At 44.2% G+C, this 19,397-nt stretch overlaps 1 protein-coding gene across 5 annotated transcripts in view; it reads left to right on the top strand.

Annotated features, from left to right (window-relative positions):
* Nucleotides 1–14,571: 14,571 nt before the first annotated feature.
* The window catches only part of ankrd34c (ankyrin repeat domain 34C), a 35,018-nt gene continuing 30,192 nt past the window's right edge, over nt 14,572–19,397 (top strand). For 4 of the 5 annotated variants that reach the window (XM_073032703.1, XM_073032705.1, XM_073032706.1 and 1 more), the window contains exon 1: nt 15,961–16,030. In XM_073032703.1, coding sequence (XP_072888804.1) covers nt 16,014–16,030 — 17 coding nt within the window. In that variant the 5' untranslated portion in view covers nt 15,961–16,013. Of the gene's footprint in view, nt 14,866–15,960; nt 16,031–19,397 lie in introns of those variants that run through there. The other variant, XM_073032707.1, reaches the window with a different exon arrangement.

Genomic DNA, 19,397 nt, shown 5'->3' on the forward strand with positions numbered 1-19,397 from the left:
TGTGTGTGTGTGTGTGTGTGTGTGTGTGTGGGGGGGGGGGGGGGGGGGGGTCGGGGGAGAGGGGGGTTGGAAAGGAGTTTGTCCTGCTGTTGTGAGTTGGCTGCGTGTTACTCTGGTGATTATTTCAGGCATTCTATGTGAGCGCCAGAATGTAGGGTGATGTTTGCGAGATGCCCCTGGCAGTTCCTCAGATTTTGTTAGCTATTAACACAAATGACGCATTTCACCCAACATTTCAGGTCGAGGACCTTTAGCAGGAAGTGCTTCAGCCCAAAACGTCTGTACTCTTATCCACAGAAGCTGCCTGGCCTGCTCGATTTCCAGAATCTGCAGATTTCCACTTGTTTGTGACATATTTCACTGTATGTTTTGATGCACATGTCATTAATAAATAAATCTAAACTACATGAGACTGCAGACAATACAGTTTATAATCATTTCCCACACTGAGCATGCTGTCTATAGCTGGTCTGTGATTTTCCTAAATATTCACAGTAAATATCCTTTCCTCAGTATCTTCTCTCTCACTGGGACCCACTATAACTATGGGCTAACCACAAAATGACCTCCAAGAGGACCATAACCTTGTTGTGGTTTAGAGACGTTTGAGCCTCAGTGACCTGGAGAATTATGTTGGCTGGAGTCAGGGCTTTATGCTTTGATTCTTGGTAGGGTCACCCATGTCAAATAGGTCAAAGGGCAGAGGCCAGACTAAGGGTGATGCACCGGTCCTCCAGGTTCAGGGGTTCAGGTCAGGACTAACAACCCTGACTGGTAAAACAAATTGTTACGGAAACAGCAGTGAAGAATCTTTCTACATCTGAGTGTGACGGTATTCCTGAGTCTCGACCCGGGACTTGCATGGCTGACAGTTGTGAGCTACTGATCTGCTGAAGGAAGTCCTGAACACCGTCAGAGATGGAGGACCATCATCGCTGCCCTAAATGCCGGCGGCAGAGTGGGCAGTGAAAAAGAAACACAAAATTAAAGTATGATATTAGTAATTGCAATAGAGTCAATCAGAATCCAGCAATTTTATTTCTGCTGTGAACTGTGTAGCACTTAATTAATGCCTTAAAGGAGCAGCAGGAGACATGACAACACATCTAGCTGTGATCTGATTGGTTTGAAGAGTAAAGCCAATGTTAATTATTCCTGGTACTTTCTCTTTTGCATTGCAGTGCCCGGGCAAGTCATGACCATCAATACCACTTGTTCTTATTTTCAAGTGTTATTATAACAGGAGTTTTAATTGTCTAAATAAAACAGTCATTTCAATATCAGTTAATTGATGCAAGCAGTGAAGGTAAAACACAACACAATCCAGATGAGTTACAAACACAAAGGATTCTGCAGATGCTGAAAATCAAGAATAACAAACACAAAATACTGGAGGAACTCAGCAGGTCAGGCAGCATCAATGGAAAAGAGTACGTTGAAAGGTCTTGGCTCAAAGCCTTGACTCTTTATTCCTCTCCATAGATGCTGTCTGACCTGCTGAATACCTCCAGCATGTTGTGTGTGTTACTTGAGCTGAGTTACAGTAGAGTGTGGAACGGGCAAAACAAACTGTAATTCAAAGCAACACACACACACACAAAATGATGGAGAAACTCAGCAGGTAATCCACTTGGATTTACTATATAACTCTCAATAATCAGGCACTCTGTGTCCATTTCAAGATGTGTTATCAGAAGTTTGATCAATAACTTCAGTTTGAATGCAATGATGGGAATGTAGCAGTAGGCAGCTGTCGATCTCAGGAGACCATGGGTTTGTGCCTCTGGTGGACTGTGTCCTGTCCAGGGTGCAAGCTTAGGTGGGAAGATTTGAAGAACCGGCTGTTGTCCGTCCAGGGGGAGGGCAAGCGCTGATACAGCTTGGCACCAGTGTCGTTGCAGAGGTTGCCAGAGTGAAGTTACAGGCAACATCGAACTGCCTTAGGGACCCCGTCTCCGTATTTCTTCCTCGGGGTTTACTCCCAAAGCCTTTCTCATGGGTGGGTATGGCCGTAAGGCAGCAGAGGTTTAAAATCAGAGTCTTCCTTCTCCTGGGCGGGCTGCCATCCAAGGCTCATAAGCCCCACCTGCCTGAAGCAATTGGTTTTGAGGTGCCCCTTCTCTTGCTGGTAGAAACAGTTCCGCTGGGCCTAGAAACTAAGCCACTCGTGAAGGCCAAGAGTTGGACTTGGTTGTCAGAGGCCATCTGGAGCACTTTATAGGTAGTGGGAGCTAATCACCACTATCACCCCCGGCTATGACAACCTTAGGAACCGATGGGAATGTAAAGGAACATTAATTCCAACAACATCCCGTTTCCTCCCCAAATTTCACCATCTCCCCTAAGCTCCAGAGGGTGCCAGATCCACAGAAGATTGCACCCTTCTGAATCCTAAGTCACTGCTCACACATCGTTTGAGACAGTGAGCGTCACCGAGCAGTGCTTTATCCTGAGTTTGCCCTCTGTACATTCCAACATGACAGATAGGGAACAGAAGCTTAGGAGGTGCTCCGCTGAAGACAGCCAAAAACCTTTATCTCACTGCGACTCGCCAGTCAGAAAAGACGGCTACATTGCTGGAATATGCAGAACTCCAGCTATGTCCTGTGTTCTGTTTTCCTGTGAGATACTCACAGACATGAACATCACTGGCAACAACATTATTCACAGGCCTCTCACCAGCTGCCCTTGATAATGTGGTACTGTGTAAGCTCCTGTGTGTGAAACCTAAAGATTAGCTTTTTTATTCATCACATGCATATCGAAACATCAAAGCATAGAGTGAAACGTGTCGCTTGCATCAGCAGCTGACAGATCTGAGGATGTGCTGGGGGTAGTGCACACAGTGTGCCCACAACTTACTAACCCTAACTCACACATCCGTGGAATGTGGGAGGAAGCTGGAGCATCCGGAGGAAACCCACATGGTCACAGGGAGAACCTACAGAGTCATTACAGGCAGTGCTCCAGCAGTGAGTAAAAATGGGACAATGGGTAGAGACATGGAGATACACAGCATGGACACAGGGCCTTTTTCCCAATCTCCTTCATAGTGGAGGGTATCCCAAACTACATATATTTGTGGACTGTGTATACTTCACCTCTTTAGCTCTTCTGCATATCACCTCCCAGCTCCTCACTTCATTCCCCCCCCCCACCCTGCCCACTTTCCCCCTCCACCTGCTCTTGCCTATTACCTGACAGCTTGTAGCTCCTCCTCCTACTTCTGCCACCTTCCTTTCCAGTGCTGAAGAAGGGTCCAGGCCCAAAACGTCACCTGTTTATTCATCTCTGTAGATGCCGCCTGACCTGCAGAGTTCCTCCAGCATTTTGTGCATTCTACTCTGGATTTCCAACATCTGTAGAATCTCGTGTTCAAATTTGTGGATTGAATATATTTGGATATGAATGCCAGCTCTGAGATAAATCCATCAGGAAAGGACAAACTGAGTTTGTTGTGTTTAGAATGAAACCATTAAGGATGAGCTGATAAAAGTTTATCAACATGCAACATACTTTGATCAGATGGTCTAGAGAAGACGTTGCCACGTATGAGAAACTGTGCTGGTATGAGATGGTCACTAATAAATCTGACGGGAAATTCTAGCCAGAGTCTAAGGAGAATGTGAGACAGGATCCCGCAGGGAGAGATGCCAATGACTCAATAGGAAAACGAACAAGCTCACTGTGAAGAAAGGAATACAAGGTTGTGCTAATAAGGAGAATGTATGCCTTTTGTTTGGAGATGGTGGGCTGGGTCTACCCAGGTTAACTGGAGCCTCCGCCTGTATCCAGGTAAGGCTCTGGGTGTCAGTGTTTGACTGCTTACTAGAACACCAAGGTTGGTGTGGGCATTGCTTGACCATCAGCTGCAGAATCTTGCTGGAAAGGGAAATTATTGGCATGAAGAGAGATCTCAATCTCTCCTGTGGGATCTACCCACCTTCTCGGTAATTAAAACTAGACTCACTCCTGCCCCCGACACTCTCGAACTTCCAGCATACTGCTAGTGTCTTCCACAGTGAAGCCTGGTGCAAAATATTTATTCTGTTTTCTGTCATTTCCTTATCCCCCATTACTACCTCTTCCAGCAGTCTGATGTCTACTCTTACCTCTCTTTTACTGAAAAAACTTTTGGTATCCTCTTTGATATTATTGGCTAGTTTACCTTTATATTTCATCTTTTCCCTTTTTAGATGCCTCTGTTGGCTTTCCAGTCCTCTGACTCCGCACTAATTTTTGCTCTATTAAATGCCTTTTCTTTTGCTTTTATGTTGGCTTTGACATCCCTTGACACCCACAGTTGCATCTTCTTGCCTTTAGAATATTTCTTCTTATTTGGTATGTATCTGTCCTGCATCTTCTGAATTGCTCCCAGAAACTTCAGCCGTTGCTGCTCTGCAGTCATCCCTGATACTGTCCCCTTCCAATCAACTTTGCCCAACTTCTCTCTCATGCCTCTGTAATTCCCTTTACTCCACTGTAATGCTGATACATTTGACCCTTGAGAGCTTCTCCCTCTCAGATTACAGGGTGAATTCTATCACATTACGATTACTGTTATTGTGTTCCTTTACCTTAAGCTCTTCAATCAAATCCAGTTCATTAAACAACACCAAATCCAATTGTAAAAATTCTCTCTTGGGATCCAGCACCAAACTGATTTGCCCAATCTACTTGCATATTAAAATCCCCCATAACTATCAAAATGCTGCCCTTTTGAAATACATTTTCTATCACCCATTGTGATTTATAGCCCACATAAGATATGGGAGCAAAATTAAGCCATCAAGTCTGCTCCACCTTTTCATCATGGCTGATCCAAATTTTCATCTCAGCCACAACCTCCTGACCAATCAAGGTTCTATCACCCTCTGCCTTAAATATACATAAAGACAGCTGCCTGGGGCAGAATCCACAGATTCACCACTCTCTGGCTAAAGAAATTCCTCCTAATCTCCATTTTAAAAGCAAGCCCCTCTATTCTGAGGTTGTGCTCTCTGATCTTAAACTCTCTCACCATAGAAAAATCCTCTCCACATCCACTCTATCAAGGCTTTTCACTATTCAATATGTTTCACTGAGGTCACCCCTCATTCTTCTGAAATCTAGTGAATACAGGCCCACAGCCATCAAATGTGTTTCCTATGACAAACCATTCAATCCTGGAATCATTTTCATGAACCTCCTTTGAACCCTCTTTAGTTTCAACACATCCTTTCTAAGATAAGGGGCCCAAAACTGCTCACGATACTCCAAGTGTGGTCTCACCAGTGCTTTCTAAAGTTTCAACATTACATCCTTGCTTTTATATTCTTGTCCTTTTGAAATGAATGCTAACATTGCATTTGCCTTCCTCACCACTGACTCAAGCTGCAAATTAACCTTTAGGGTATCCTGCACAAGGACTCTCAAGACCCTTTGTACCTCAGCTTTTCATATTTTCTCTCAATTTAGAAAACAGTCAAGCTTTTCCTTTCTTCTACCAAAGTGCATGACCATACACATCCCAACACTGTATTCCATCTGCCATATTTTTGCCCATTCTCAGTATGTCTAAGTCCTTCTGAAGCTTCTCTACTTCCCCAAAACTACCTGCCCCTCCACCTATCTTCACATTGTTTGCAAACTTTGCAACAAAGCCCTCAATTCCATCATCCAAATCATTGACATAAAACGTAAAAAGCATTGGTCTCAATACGTACCCCTGTGGAACACCACTAGTCACCGGCAGCCAGAGAAAATGCTCCCTTTATTCCCAGTCTTTGCCTCCTGCCAGTCAGCCACTGCTTTATCCATGCTAGAATCTTTCCTGTAATACAGCCTTATGTATGGCAACTTGTCAAAAGCCTTCTGGAAATCCAAGTAGATCATATCAACCAACTCTCCTTTGTCTATCCTGCTTCTTATTTCTTCAAAGAATTCCAACAGATTTGTCGAGCAAGATTTTCCCTTGAGGAAACCATGCTGACTATGGCCTATTTTATCATGTGCCTCCAAGTACCCTGAGACCTCATTTTTATTAATTGACTCCAACATCTTCCCAACCACTGAGGTCAGACTAACTGGCCTATAACTTCCTTTCTTCTGCCTCTCTCCCTTCTTTAAGAATGGAGTGGCATTTGCAATTTCCAGTCTTCCAGAATCATTCCAGAATCTAGTGACTCTTGAAAGATCCTTACTAATGCCTCCATGATCTCTTCAGCCACCTCTTTCAGAACTCTGGGGTGTATACCATCTAATGTAGGTGCCTTATCTACCTTCAGACCTTTCAGTTTCCCAAGAACCTTCTCTCTAGAAATGGTAACCACACACTTCATGACCCCTGACACCTGGAACTTCCACCATCTAGTATAATTCACAGAGAAGACTGATGCAAAATACTTATTTAGCTTGCCTGCCATTTCCTTGTTTCCCAATACTACCTCTCCAGTGCTCCGAGATCCACTCTTGCCTCTCTTTTACACTTTATCTCCAAATTAAAGCTACTGTTCACATCCTGGCTACTGTTCAGGGGCCTGTATATAACTCCCATCAGGGTCTTTTCACCCTTGCAGTTTCTTAACTCTACCCTCAAGGATTCTACATCTTCCAGTCCTATGTCAATGTTCTCTAAGAATTTGATTTCATTTTTTACCAACAGAGCCATGTCACCCCCTCTGCCTGTTTGCCTGCCCTTTCAATACAATGTGTATCCTTGGATGTTAAGTTCCCAACTATAATCTTCTTTCAGCCACATCAGACCTGCCAATCTCTGTGCTGCAAGATCATCTACTTAGTTCTGTATACTGCATGCATTCAAATGCAATACCTTCAGTCCTCTGTCAATCACCCTTTTTGGTTTTGTCCCACTGCAACTCATCCCACTGACTGCAATTTTGCCCTGTCATCTGCCTGTCCACTACACACTTCTTCTGCTTATACACCAACTGCCCCATTCTCTGCTCTATCACTCCAGTTCCCATCCCTCTGCCAAATTAGTTTAAACCCTTCCTAACAGTTCTAGCAAGCCCACCCACAATGATATTGGTTCCCCTTGCGTTCAGGCGAAATCCATCCCTTTAGTATAAGTCATACCTTCCACAGAAGAGATCCCAATGATCCTGATATCTGAAGCCCTGACCCCCTACACCAATTCTTGCCACGTATTCATCTGCCAATCCTCCCATTCATACCATCACTAGCATATTGCACAGGCAACAATACAGAGGTTACTACCTTTGAGATCCTGTTTTTCAGCTTTCTACCTAGCTCCCTAAATTCTACCTTCAAATTAGGGGAGACTACCTCTCTGTAGCTCCTATCTGTCACCTCCTCAGTTTGCCATATGAGCTGAAGGTCATCGAGCAGCAGCTCCAGTTCCCTAACATGTTCTCTGAGGCCAGGAGGCCGGCAGCTTCACAGATTTCTCACATTCCTCACAAGGAACACAACACAGCCCCTGGAGTCATTCTCATTGCACTAACTGATCAGAAACTTAACTTGCCCAAATCTGTTGAGCTAAAGCCTCCCCATTCTTTCATTGGTCCACTCCAACAATGGCCGCTCCACTTGTCCCTACCTTATTTTTATTTGCCCTTGATAATGAATTGAGATTCGATTGGGCTGCCAGAAAATGCCAAAATCCTGCAAACACTCCTTTTTAAAATGTTCTCACCTACCTGTCAGTCACGTCCTCTCTCACTCCCGATTTGATTGGGCTGCTGGAAAACACTGAAAGCCTGCATTCCCTAACCCTTATTCAGGCACCATGTTCTACATCACTACACACTATAGGAAACATTAACTTCATCTGCCCTCTGCAGTCACCCAGAACCTGTGCAAACCAGAGACATATTCTCCTGGAAACAACACATCCCCCTTTACTCGAGAGAAAGCCATGCACCTACAAAGTATTTTTCAACCCTCTCTGTTGGAAGGAGAATTTCCTCAGCCTACTGAGAACAAGGACCCCTCCATTCCCCAGTCCTTCAGTCTCAGACTGGTTTAAGCTTCACTGTGCCAGTAACAGACAGGACCCCTCCAATTATTAATAATTTTCCTAAGACTTTCTGAGGTACTATATAGCTTACAGAATCAACGTTCCTATATTTGAACTCTAGGTAAGTGACAACTGAACAGCAAAACATATTCAAAGAGTCTATAAATATATTTATATTTACAGTGACTCACAGAGTGAGATTTAGATTACCACTGCAACAAACTATTAAAAAGATCTATTTTTGGGTTCTGAACTGTCAACGAATAAGAAAATAGGTTCAGTCCATTTCCAAAATAGATTATGCAAATGAGGTTCAATTGAATAACCAAATATATTAAATGGTAGATATCCTACATAATTGGCTATTAAGAAAGGATAATATTCAAAGTTTGAGGTATTGTTGATGCATGAATCAACATTGTAATCTAAAGGAACATACAACAATAGAGTAGAGGACCAGGATCTTCAGTCCATGTGTCTATGTTGACCATGATGCCGATGTAAATTAAACTCATCTGCCTGAATGTAGTCGGTATCCCTCCACTCCTGTCAGTTCATATTCTGTCTAAATTTCTCGTAAATGTTGCTGTTTTACCTGCTTCTGGTATAATAGCAACAACTCATTCTGGCAGCACATTCTAGACACCCACAACTCTACATCTGAAGAAATTTGCACAGACTTTTATGTAGATTTTTATCTTCTCTTCTTAAGCGAATATGGTTTTTTTCTAATTATCCATTATCATCCATCAGCTTTTTTCTTTGATAGTTGGTAGGGGGTTGACTTTTTTTATATAAAAAATTTCTTTTATGATGTATGACTTATCTTTAAATTTTTGATTACAGAGTGGTATACCTTTATGTGTTATGCTATAACATTTTGATCAATTTTATTACAATATATGAATGTACACAAGTTACGTTGAGATGTATCTATGTGTTGCACTCTGTAAATCTTGTTTTTTTTCTTCTGAATAAAAATATTGTAAAAAGAAAGAACATCTGAAGAAATTTGCCTAAGTAATCTCCTTTAAACTTTTATCTCTCAACTTTAATCCATGCCCTCTGGATTCCAGAGACTCCAGAGGGCATGGAAATCCAGAGACTCTCTGAACAAGGCCATACTTCTTGGATTGGCTATACTCTTTATTGCCTCAGTAAAGCAGCCAGCATAATCAAATATCCCACCCATCCCAGACAATTTCTCTTGTCCCCTCTTCCATGGGGCAGAGATACAAAAGCCTGAAAGCACTCTGGGGGGAATAAAGATTGGCCGTATCTACAATATTTCTCATCACTTTATAAATTTCTGTTAGGTCTCCCCTCAGCTTCCAGTGCCCCAGAGAAAACAGTCCAAGTTTCTCATCCTCTCTACATAGCTGATATGATCCAATCCAGGCCACATCCTGGTGAATCCCTCTCCAAGGCATCCATATCCTTCCACAACTGCACATAATGCTCCAAATGTAGCCTGAGCAAAGTTTTTTACAGCTGCAACATGACTTCCCAAGTTTTATATTCATTGCCAAGTATGCCGCACACCTTCTTTACCACCCTAATAATGTGTGTCACCAATTCCTGTCTTTCTCTCCTTTTCTGGGCACAGCTGTTCACTAGACCCTGTCTAAGCAGTGATTCTTGAGATGTCTAGACAGTCAGTTCAACCATAAACACACACAGTCCAAGCTTACTATCACTTAACTCTGCAATTCATAGCTGTGTTAGTGGGGGAGAACAATTTGACATGCATGTGTTATTTGGAAGTGCTATTAAACTGAACCTTATCCTACCAGAAGAAAGGGAGCCTCCCTGCTATTCTGCCAAACATCCATCACATAACCAGCCATAATCATCTGAATGAACTAACCATTTATTTATTCATTTACGGGATGTGGGCATCACCAGCTAAGCCAGCATTTATTGCCCATCCCTAGTTGCGCTTGAGAAGGTGGTGACGAGCTGCCTTCTTGGACTGCTGCAGTTCCTGAGGTGTAGGTACACTCAAAGTGCTGTTAGGGAGGGAACTCCATGACTTTGACCCAGTGACAATGAAGGAATGGCAATGTGTTTCCAAGTCAGAATGGTGAGTGACTTGGAGGGGGATTTCCAAGTGGTGGTGCTCCCAGGTATCTTCTATTCTCATCTTTCTAGATGGCAGTGGTCATGGGTCTGGAAGGTGCTGCCTTAGGAACTTTGCTGTGTTGTTGCAGTGCATCTTGTAGATAGTACACACTGCTGAAACTGTTCATTGATGGTGGGAGGATTGGATGCTTGTGGAAGGGGTATCAATCAAATGGGCTGCCTTGTGTTGGATGGTGTCAAGCTTCTTGAGTGTTGATGGAGCTGCACTCATCCACGTGAGTGGCAAGTATTCCATTACACTCCTGATCTGAGCCTTGTAGATGGTGGACAGGCTTTGGGGAGTCAGGAGGTGAGTTACACGTGCAGGATTTCTAGCATTTGATCTGTTCTGGTAGCGATGGTGTTTATATGGATAGACGAGTTCAATTTCCTGTCAATGGTAACCCCCAGGATGTTGATAGTAGGGGATTCAGTGATGGTGAGACACTGAATGTCAAGGAACAATGGTTAGAGCCTCTCTTGTTGGAGATGGTCATTGCCTGGCACTTGTGTGGCTCGAATGTTACTTGCCACTTGTCAACCCAAGCCTGGATATTGTCCAGATCCTGCTGCATTTAGGTATGAACTGTTTCACCATCTGAGGAGTCATGAATGGTGCAGAACATTGTGCAGGCATCTGTGAACATCCCCACTTCTGACCTTATGATGGAAGGTCGGTCATTGATGAAGCAGCTGAAGATGGTTGGTCCTAGGACACTTCCCTGAGGAACTCCTGCAGTGATGCCCTGAGGATGAAATGATTGACCTCCAACCATCACAACAATCTTCCTTTGTGTCAGTAATTTCTCTCACAATTAAAACTAATTCATTAACAACAATATACTTTGAAATATCAGATGAACAAAAACTGTAGTTAATGAAGTTAATAACTCATCAGGGGTGATTGATAAGTTTGTGGCCTACAGTAGAAGGAGATGAGTTATTAACTTCAAACTTTCTGCATAATCTCTCAAAGAGTTGAACTACATGTGCATGTAACGACAGCTGTATAACTCATCTCCTTCTACCTTATTAATCACCGATGCTGTGGACACCTTCTGGAGATCCAAGATCTGTATGCTCCACAACTGCTGAACTAAATGTGTAAATGTAGGAGGGAACTACGTTGAAAAATAAATGTGCTAGGTTTTCTAAAATTGACTCCTTTTACCTTAGGCCATAAATTTATGTGTGTGTGTGTATGCCTCAGAATTTTCACACAGTTATACATCGTACATAGAGCTGTTTTAAGCTCCAAAACCTGGGTCTCTGTACCTCCCTCTGCAAATAGATCCCTGACTTCCTCAACAGGAGAACAGAGTCAGTACAGATCAGAAATAACATCTCCTCCTCCCTGACAATCAACACTGGTGCACCTCAAGGATGTGCATTTAGCCCACTGCTCTACTCTCTCTCTACACCCACAACTGTGTGGCTAGGTACAGCTCAAATGCCATCTATAAATTTGCCAAGTGACACAGCTATAGTTGGCAGAACTCCAGTTGGAGATGAGGAGGCGTACAGGAGTGAGACAGATCAGCTGATTCAGTGGTGTTGCAACAACAACTTTGTATTCATTGTCAGTAAGACCAGGGATTTGATTGTGGATCTCGGGAAGGGGAAATCAAGGGAACACATACCAGTCCTCATCAAGAAGTGGAAAGATTTTCAAAATCCTGGGTGCCAACATCTCTGAAGGCTTAACCAGGGCCCAACATATTGATGCAATTACGAAGAAGGCACAACAGAGGCTATATTCCATTAGGAGTTTAGGGAGACAGTATGTCGTCAAAGATTCTCGCAAATTTCTACAGGGGTACTGTAAAGAACATTCTAACTGGCTGCATCACTGTCAGGTATGGAGGGGCCACTGCACAGGATCAGAAAAAGCTGCAGAAAGTTGTAAACTCAGCCAGCCCCATCATGGGCGTTTGCCTTTCCAGCACTGAAGACGCCGTCAAAAGGCGATGCCTCAAAAAGGTGGCATCCATTATTAAGGTCCTTCATCATGAAGGATATGCCCTCTTCTCATTGCTACCATTAAGGAGAAAGTACAAGAGCCTGAAGTCACACAGCCAACATTTCAGAAACAGCTTCTTGTCCTCTGCCATCAGATTTCTGAATGGATAATGAACCTATGAACACTACCTTACTATTTTTGCTCTATTTATTGAACTATTTATTTAACTTACTTTTGTACATACTACTTATTGTAATTTATAGTTTTTTACCATTATGTACCGCACTGTACTGCTGCCATAAAACAACAAATTTCACGACAGATGTCAGTGATATTAAACCTGATTCTGATTCCAATTCCAGATTCAGGTTTCTCATGACATGGTGTCAACGGTTTGGGATGCTGTGTCCGTCTGTGACTGTGCTATCAACAGGTTAACTGATGCGAACCATTGATCCAGCAGTCCTCTCTCCACAGGGGAATGCAGCTTTTATTTTAGCTTTCTACTGTATTTTTGTCACCAGCAACAAGTGGATTGTCTGTAGCCTCCACAAGTGGGTGTTCAGGGCTTGATCCTGGGAGGGTGGCTTTGGGTGGGGTTGGTGCGGAGATGGTCGACTCTGGTTGCTTTACACTGACCAGAGCAAAGGTTGCAGACACTGATTAAAGTGGCGGCTGATAGAACCTGAAGCTTGGGGCAGTTCTGGCTCAGCTCCACAGACACAATCCCCAGCTCTATTGGTTACTGTTTAATCTCCTTTTGGTAAATTTGCTGGTTTTAGTAAACATTCCCCTACTAACGTTTTATACCCTCTTTGGAGGCTGGTTTTTTTTTTGTCAATCTGCATCTATTGTCTGAGCTGTAATGAGTTGGGGCAGACAGGGGAAGGTCTAAGGGCATGGATAATGCTCTGGGTCCCAGACTAATGGTGCAATGGTCCATAGATTCTCAGAACATCTCAAATTGTCTACACTTCTCACTACCTCAGTAAAGCATAATCAAACACCCCGCCTACCACCAGGCCCGTGTTCCCTCTAATTGGTATGACCAGTTGTGCCAAAAATCTTGTGCTGTGCAATTGTTTGCTCAGTGGCAACAACTGCGCGCACTGAATAACTTCTTCAATAAAAACAGTATAAATAAGCCATTTCTAAAATCTGCAGACAAATCATCGCAAACTCCACGTTCCATCAGAAACCGGAAAAGGAAATGTGATTGTGTACGATCGTGAAATATACTTAACGAGGTAGAGGGTGACAACCTTTTGTGCGCAGTTTAAACTCCCTTGCGCACTAGTAGCAAAAGATGCGCGCGCGCGCGCATACACACACACACACACACACACACACACACACACACACACACACACACACACACACACACACACACACACACACACACACACACACACACACACACACACACACACACACACACACACACACACACACACACACCTTAGAGGGAATATTGCACCGGGCTCAAGGAGAGCTTCTATCCCGCAGTTATAAGACTATTGAATGGTTCCCTAGCACAATAATTCGGACTCTTGATCTCACAATCTACCTCGTTGTGATCTTGCATCTTATTGTCTACCTGCACTGCACTTTCCCGCTAGCTGTTACACTTCATTCTGTATTCTAATGTTGGTTTCTCTCTTACTACCCCAATGCACTGTGTAATGATATGATCTGTATGGAGTGTATGCAAGACCAGTTTTCACTGTACCTGAGTACATGTGACGACAATGAACCAATTTCAATTTCAGTTCCAGCTCTAAAGCTGTAGACAATTAACAACCAGGACACTTCTGCTTTCAAGAGAATGGTTAATCCACGCGGCCACGGAGGAGAACATACAGGCAGCGGTAGAAATTAAAGACGGGTCGCCTTTACCGTGAAGCCTTGTGCTAACCACTACGCTACCGTGTGCTGCTCTGGATTTCCAGCATCTGCTGAATATCTCGTGTTTAAGAGAATGGTTGATAATCTGTCCAAAGGGCCGTTTGGTGCGATTTGAACGCGCTGTCAGGCCCATGAGATCAACTGAGAATGACGAACTGCACAACACAAAATAAAACATTCAAAGTCGAGGAACCAACATCACCCTTTGCTCCCACAATTGCCTCTGTCAGGCAGGAACCTCTGCCCAGCTCCTCCGAGAAGATGGGCAGACATCTCCCGGACTATTCCTTTAAAGATCAACAACTTCCAAGGAAGTTATGTTTATTTTTTGTCCAAACTTTGGAGACCTATTAACCTGTAACACCAGCCCCCTCCCTCCAACACAGACACTTCAGGTTCGGTTACGTTGGATAGCAGGAACTATTTACACGGGAGAGTTATTTTCAGCTGATTCTGGGAACAGAGGGGCAAAAATACTTTCCACACTGGTTGCGTGCTTATTTTGGGGATGACGTGTGTGACGCGCACGCCATCGTACTTCTTTCGACAAATGAAAGAAACGGTTATTTATAAACCCTATCTCTTCATCTAAGCTCACCCCAAACAAGCACAAGGCAGAACAACGCCGTCCAGACCCAGCGGCAGGTCTCACCCGCAAGATTCCTGCACCTCTCCTTCCGAAATGTAAATAACGTTCTGTTTCGGTCAGTGCTGCAATTGTAAACCCGCACACATTGTTTGTCCCTCTTCGTGCTGCCGCAGTCAGGAAACACATCGACTTCTGCACGCTTTATTTTTGGATTTAAACCCCAAATTGAGCAAGACTGTGTGAGATTTCGAGGGCAGAAGTACCATGGTCTGTCCGACGCCGCAGCGCTGTCGAGCTCCGTCCCAACCTGTAAGTCTGCTGATTTACTACCTTTTAGGAAAATGGTATTTAATTTGAATCAAGACGCGATAATGAATACTATTAAATGTAAGCTCCATCTGTATATTAGGGGACGATGGACAATAATCTGTTGAATATCTACTTCAGCATGCCAATTGGGTATACGCTCATTTTCACTGTATTTAGTTGGACAGTTAACGGTCTCCGCTCCCCCTCCCTGTTCTGTCTCCGGGGGCACATATTGCAGTTCGGCAACAGCGAAGAATTTTGGTGTGGGCGTGATTTTAACTCTCTCTAGTCCATGAGAGAGTTAGGTTTCTCCTCCAAGAATTGCACTTTTATTTTGCTACAGCGGTGTACGGCTGGTTTACAGTAACATTTACCAAAAGACCCCTCTTCTGCCGGGGTTTCCTTCCATTAGCGGAGTTGTGCAATTTACTGGCCCGGCCATTGAAACAACCAATCATTCATTGGGGGAGCATGGTTCGCTGCCTGGGGAACAAGCTTGACCCCCACCCGCTGGAAATGGAAATATTGGAGCTACTGCACACCCCCCCCCCACCCCCACGGCTCAAGAACGCCCTTTCCTTTCATAAGCATGTCCAGTTAGGATGACAACCCCTCGGTAAGATGAAGCTAGGGTCTGGGGAAAGGAGACGGCAGCATCCCCACTCTCCCTTTCCCTCCTGCTTTCGGCTAGGGGTGAGGACCAACCCGCCCCACCCCCTGGTGCTCTGACACCCACTTTGGAAGACAGAGTCTTGATGTGAGAGACAGCACAAGAATTACAGCGAACGGTGAACAGATGGCTGCAGAGTGAGCTGGCACGGAGCACCACGGGCAGCACAAGAGCTGTCCTCCACATGGGGGGGGGGGTGGAGGAGAGAGATACTGAGGATGGGGCGAGTTAAGTGGCTACACAACAATCTAATGAATAAATACCGGGAATTCTCAAAAGGTCAAACAGCATCTGTGGAGTGACGGCCAGATTTAAAGTTTAGCTCGAAAAAAGCGGAACTTCCTGGTAGACAAACATGGTAATTCCCATTCCCGTTCCGACATGTCGTTCCATGGCCTCGTCTTGTGCCACAATCAGTTCGCCCTCGGGTGGGTAAAGGAATAACTCCTTATATTCCATCTGCGTCGACTCCAGCCTGATGGATTTCTCCTTCCAGTAAGAAAAATATTCTCCCCCTCCCCTCTTCTTCTATCCCCCACTCTGGCCTCCTACCTCTTCTCACTTCCCCCGGTCCCTTCCTCCTATGGTCCACTCTCCCCTCCTATCAGATTCTGTCCTCTCCAGTCCTTGACCCTCCCCACTCACCTGGCTTCACCTATCCCCTTCCTCTGCCCCTATCTTTTTATGTAGCATCTTCCTCCTTCCCCTCCAGTCCTGCAGAAGGGTCTCGTCTCGAAACGTCAACTGTTTGTTTATTTCCATGGATGCTGCCCGAGTTCCTCCGGGATTCTGCGTGTGTTGCATTGGTTGGTTTAATATGCACTGGAAGAAGGGGGTCTATTTGGAGAAAGTGAATGGCGAAATGTGTGTGATCTGGTGTACAGAGTGAAAGGAGAGAGATTTAACACCAGGAAACAAAATTAATGAAAGTGTTTTCGGTTAGTCCTTACGAAGGGTCTCGGCCCGAAACGTCGACAGTGCTTCTCCCTATAGATGCTGCCTAGCCTGCTGTGTTCCACCAGCATTTTGTGTGTGTTGTTGTTTGAATTTCCAGCATCTGCAGATTTCCTCGTGTTTGCTAATGAAAGTGTTTGTAGGAAAGCTGAGAGATCAGCACCGTGGACAGCGGCTCATTCCCGGACTACGGCTCTTGGCCCGTCCCTGGTATTTGGCTGGCATATTCTTTGTCTCTTTTTCTCTCTGCGTTTCTGTCGGTTTGTCTGTCTACCTCGATACCTGTCTGGTCCCTGCCTCAAGACATTCGGGCCCTCTATTACTCCAACCTTTTTATATCCTCATACGGACCGACACCTCGGCATCTAATGCCCGACACACGCTTCCCCATAATAAACCATAGGGGCAAAACAGCCCCTTCCATTATTTTCGTTTTGGTTTATACATTGCAATTCCGAGTGAATGAGTGCTGATATTTTGAATTTACTTAATTAATAACAGTTCCTTGTGGAATAAAGACATTCCTCGTATTTTTCTTTAAGAATTAAATAGTTTTAGTCCCGGTGGGTTATTATATTATTAAAACTTATATTTAATTAACGTTAAATGTTTTAACTGAAATAAAAACATGTGGATTGAACCAGGAGAACGATTAAGTAAATCAAAGACAGGTTTGTCAATCAATGCATATCGGTCTTTTCCTGGAGACGTTCTCCTTTCAGAGTGAGTGCCCTGGAGATGGCTGCCAAGCGGGAGATTCCTCGCTGCAGAGATGTGATGGTGAGGGTCTGGCTACGGAGTGGAAGGTTCAGGACACGCTGCTGTTTCCCTCCGCGTTCAGATAAGTTGGGAGATCTGGCAAGAGGTGCACCCGATCAGGGTTGCTTTAGATAGATGGAATGCAGGGGACGTACTCCCAGTAACTGGTTCAAGGAGCAGAAGACGCAGATTTAAACTGACAAGCAAATATTTTCTTTCAAGCAGTGAATGGTTTGGTCTGGAGGGCGGTGGGACCAGTTACTCGGAGCTTTCAAATGTCAAGTGTTCAGGCACTCGAGGAGAAATTTTTTTTCATGCCTACATGGAAGGAGAGGAGAACGGGAGCGACTGGATGGCTCTTCAAGCAGATTCAATGGGACAAACAGACCCCTTTAATGATCTTGCATTATTAAAACTTTATCGATTCCATTACAGCTATCAACATTGGGATGCGGAGTGTTTTATAAACACGAGAAAATCTGCAAATGTTGGAAATCAAAGCAACACTCACAAAATGCTAGAGGAACTCTGCAGGCAAGGTAGCATCTTTGGAACAAAGTAAACAGTCGACGTTTCGAGCCGAGACCCTTCATTTGCATTTCATAATGTCGACTGTTTACTCTTCTCCAGAGATGCTGCCTGGCCTGCTGAGTTCCTCCAACATTTTGTGTGTGCTGCGGAGAGTTTTATAGATGAGAACAATTGTGACTGATAAAACTAAAGGCTGTGATTGGTAAAACTCTTACAAGTGGTTCACCCACACCCGACAGTATTAATAAATCTCTCCAGTGCATTTGGAATTCAAATCAGGATCGATTCTGGTGCTTTTTGTAATTTTCTGCACTCGCGTTGGTGTGAGTTGTTAAGCGGTTAGTGGTTCCAAGCACGTTGTTCTACTGTGATCTGTATGGTGCCACTGTAAAACACACTGAAGTATTATAATTCCAGTATCAGCAGCTGGAAACATCCTCGGGGCAAACGCAAATGCGGAGCTCTGCGGTTGTCCACGCTCCCATGGACTTTACCGCCATCTACCGTCCAACACCAGAATTGCTGCATCTTAGACCGCTAGACTGGGACATTTTGAAGGTTCATAATTGGTCGAGCATGAACATAATTACTATTTGAAAATAACTTAGTTGCACTGAAATGCGATTATACTGAACCTGCTATTGAAGGAAACCACCTTCCACTTCACTGTGACCAGCAAGCGGAGAGAAAATTCAGAAACCTGAGGTGCAAAGGGACTTGGGAATCCGAGTGCAAGATCCCCTAAAGGGGAATTGGTAGTTTGGGTCGGTGGTGAAGAAGGCAAGTGCAACGTTAGCATTTATTTCGAGAAGACTAGAACATAAAAGCAAAGATGTAATACTGAGGCTCTATAGGCACTGGTAGGACGTCTCTTGGAGTATTGTGAGCAGCTTTGGACCCCATATGCAAGAAAGGATGTGCTGACATTGGAGAGGGTTCAAAGCAGGTTCATGAAAATGATTTTGGAATTGAAAGGCTTGTCATATGAAGAGTGTTTGATGACTCTGGGCCTGCACTCACTGGAATTCAGAAGTATGGGTAGGGGATATCATTGAAAGCTACCAAATGTTGAAAGGCCTCGATAGAGTGGATGTGGAGATGTTTCCTAAGGTGGGGAAGTCTAAGACCAGAGGACACAGCCTCAGAATAGAGGAACGTCCTTTTAGAATGGAGATGAGGAGGAATTCCTTTTACCAGAGGGTGTTGAATCTGTGGAATTCATTGCCATAGGTGGCTGTGGAGGTCTAGTTATTGGGCATTTTTAAAGCAGGGGTTGTTAGATTCTTGATTGGTCATGGCATGAAGGGATACAGGGAGAAGGTAGGAAATTGGGGCTGAGAGGGAAATTGATCAGCCATGATAAAATGGTGGAGCAGACTCAATGGGCCAAAAGGCCTAATTCTGCTCCTATATCTTATGGTTTTATGGTCAAAGCTCTCTTTAACAGCACAGGGTTTTAACCACTACAGACCACTCCAATCAGACAGAACCAACAATAGCAAATGCACGACCCCAAGAAGAAATGTACAAACACAGCTACTGTGTCTACACTCTGACAGCACAATGATAAGTGTGTAAATTCACCTATCAATGCCAGCAGCATTTATTACAGCTGTGG

This window comes from Hemitrygon akajei, chromosome 30 (genome assembly GCF_048418815.1).
Source record: "Hemitrygon akajei chromosome 30, sHemAka1.3, whole genome shotgun sequence".
Taxonomy (NCBI): domain Eukaryota; kingdom Metazoa; phylum Chordata; class Chondrichthyes; order Myliobatiformes; family Dasyatidae; genus Hemitrygon; species Hemitrygon akajei.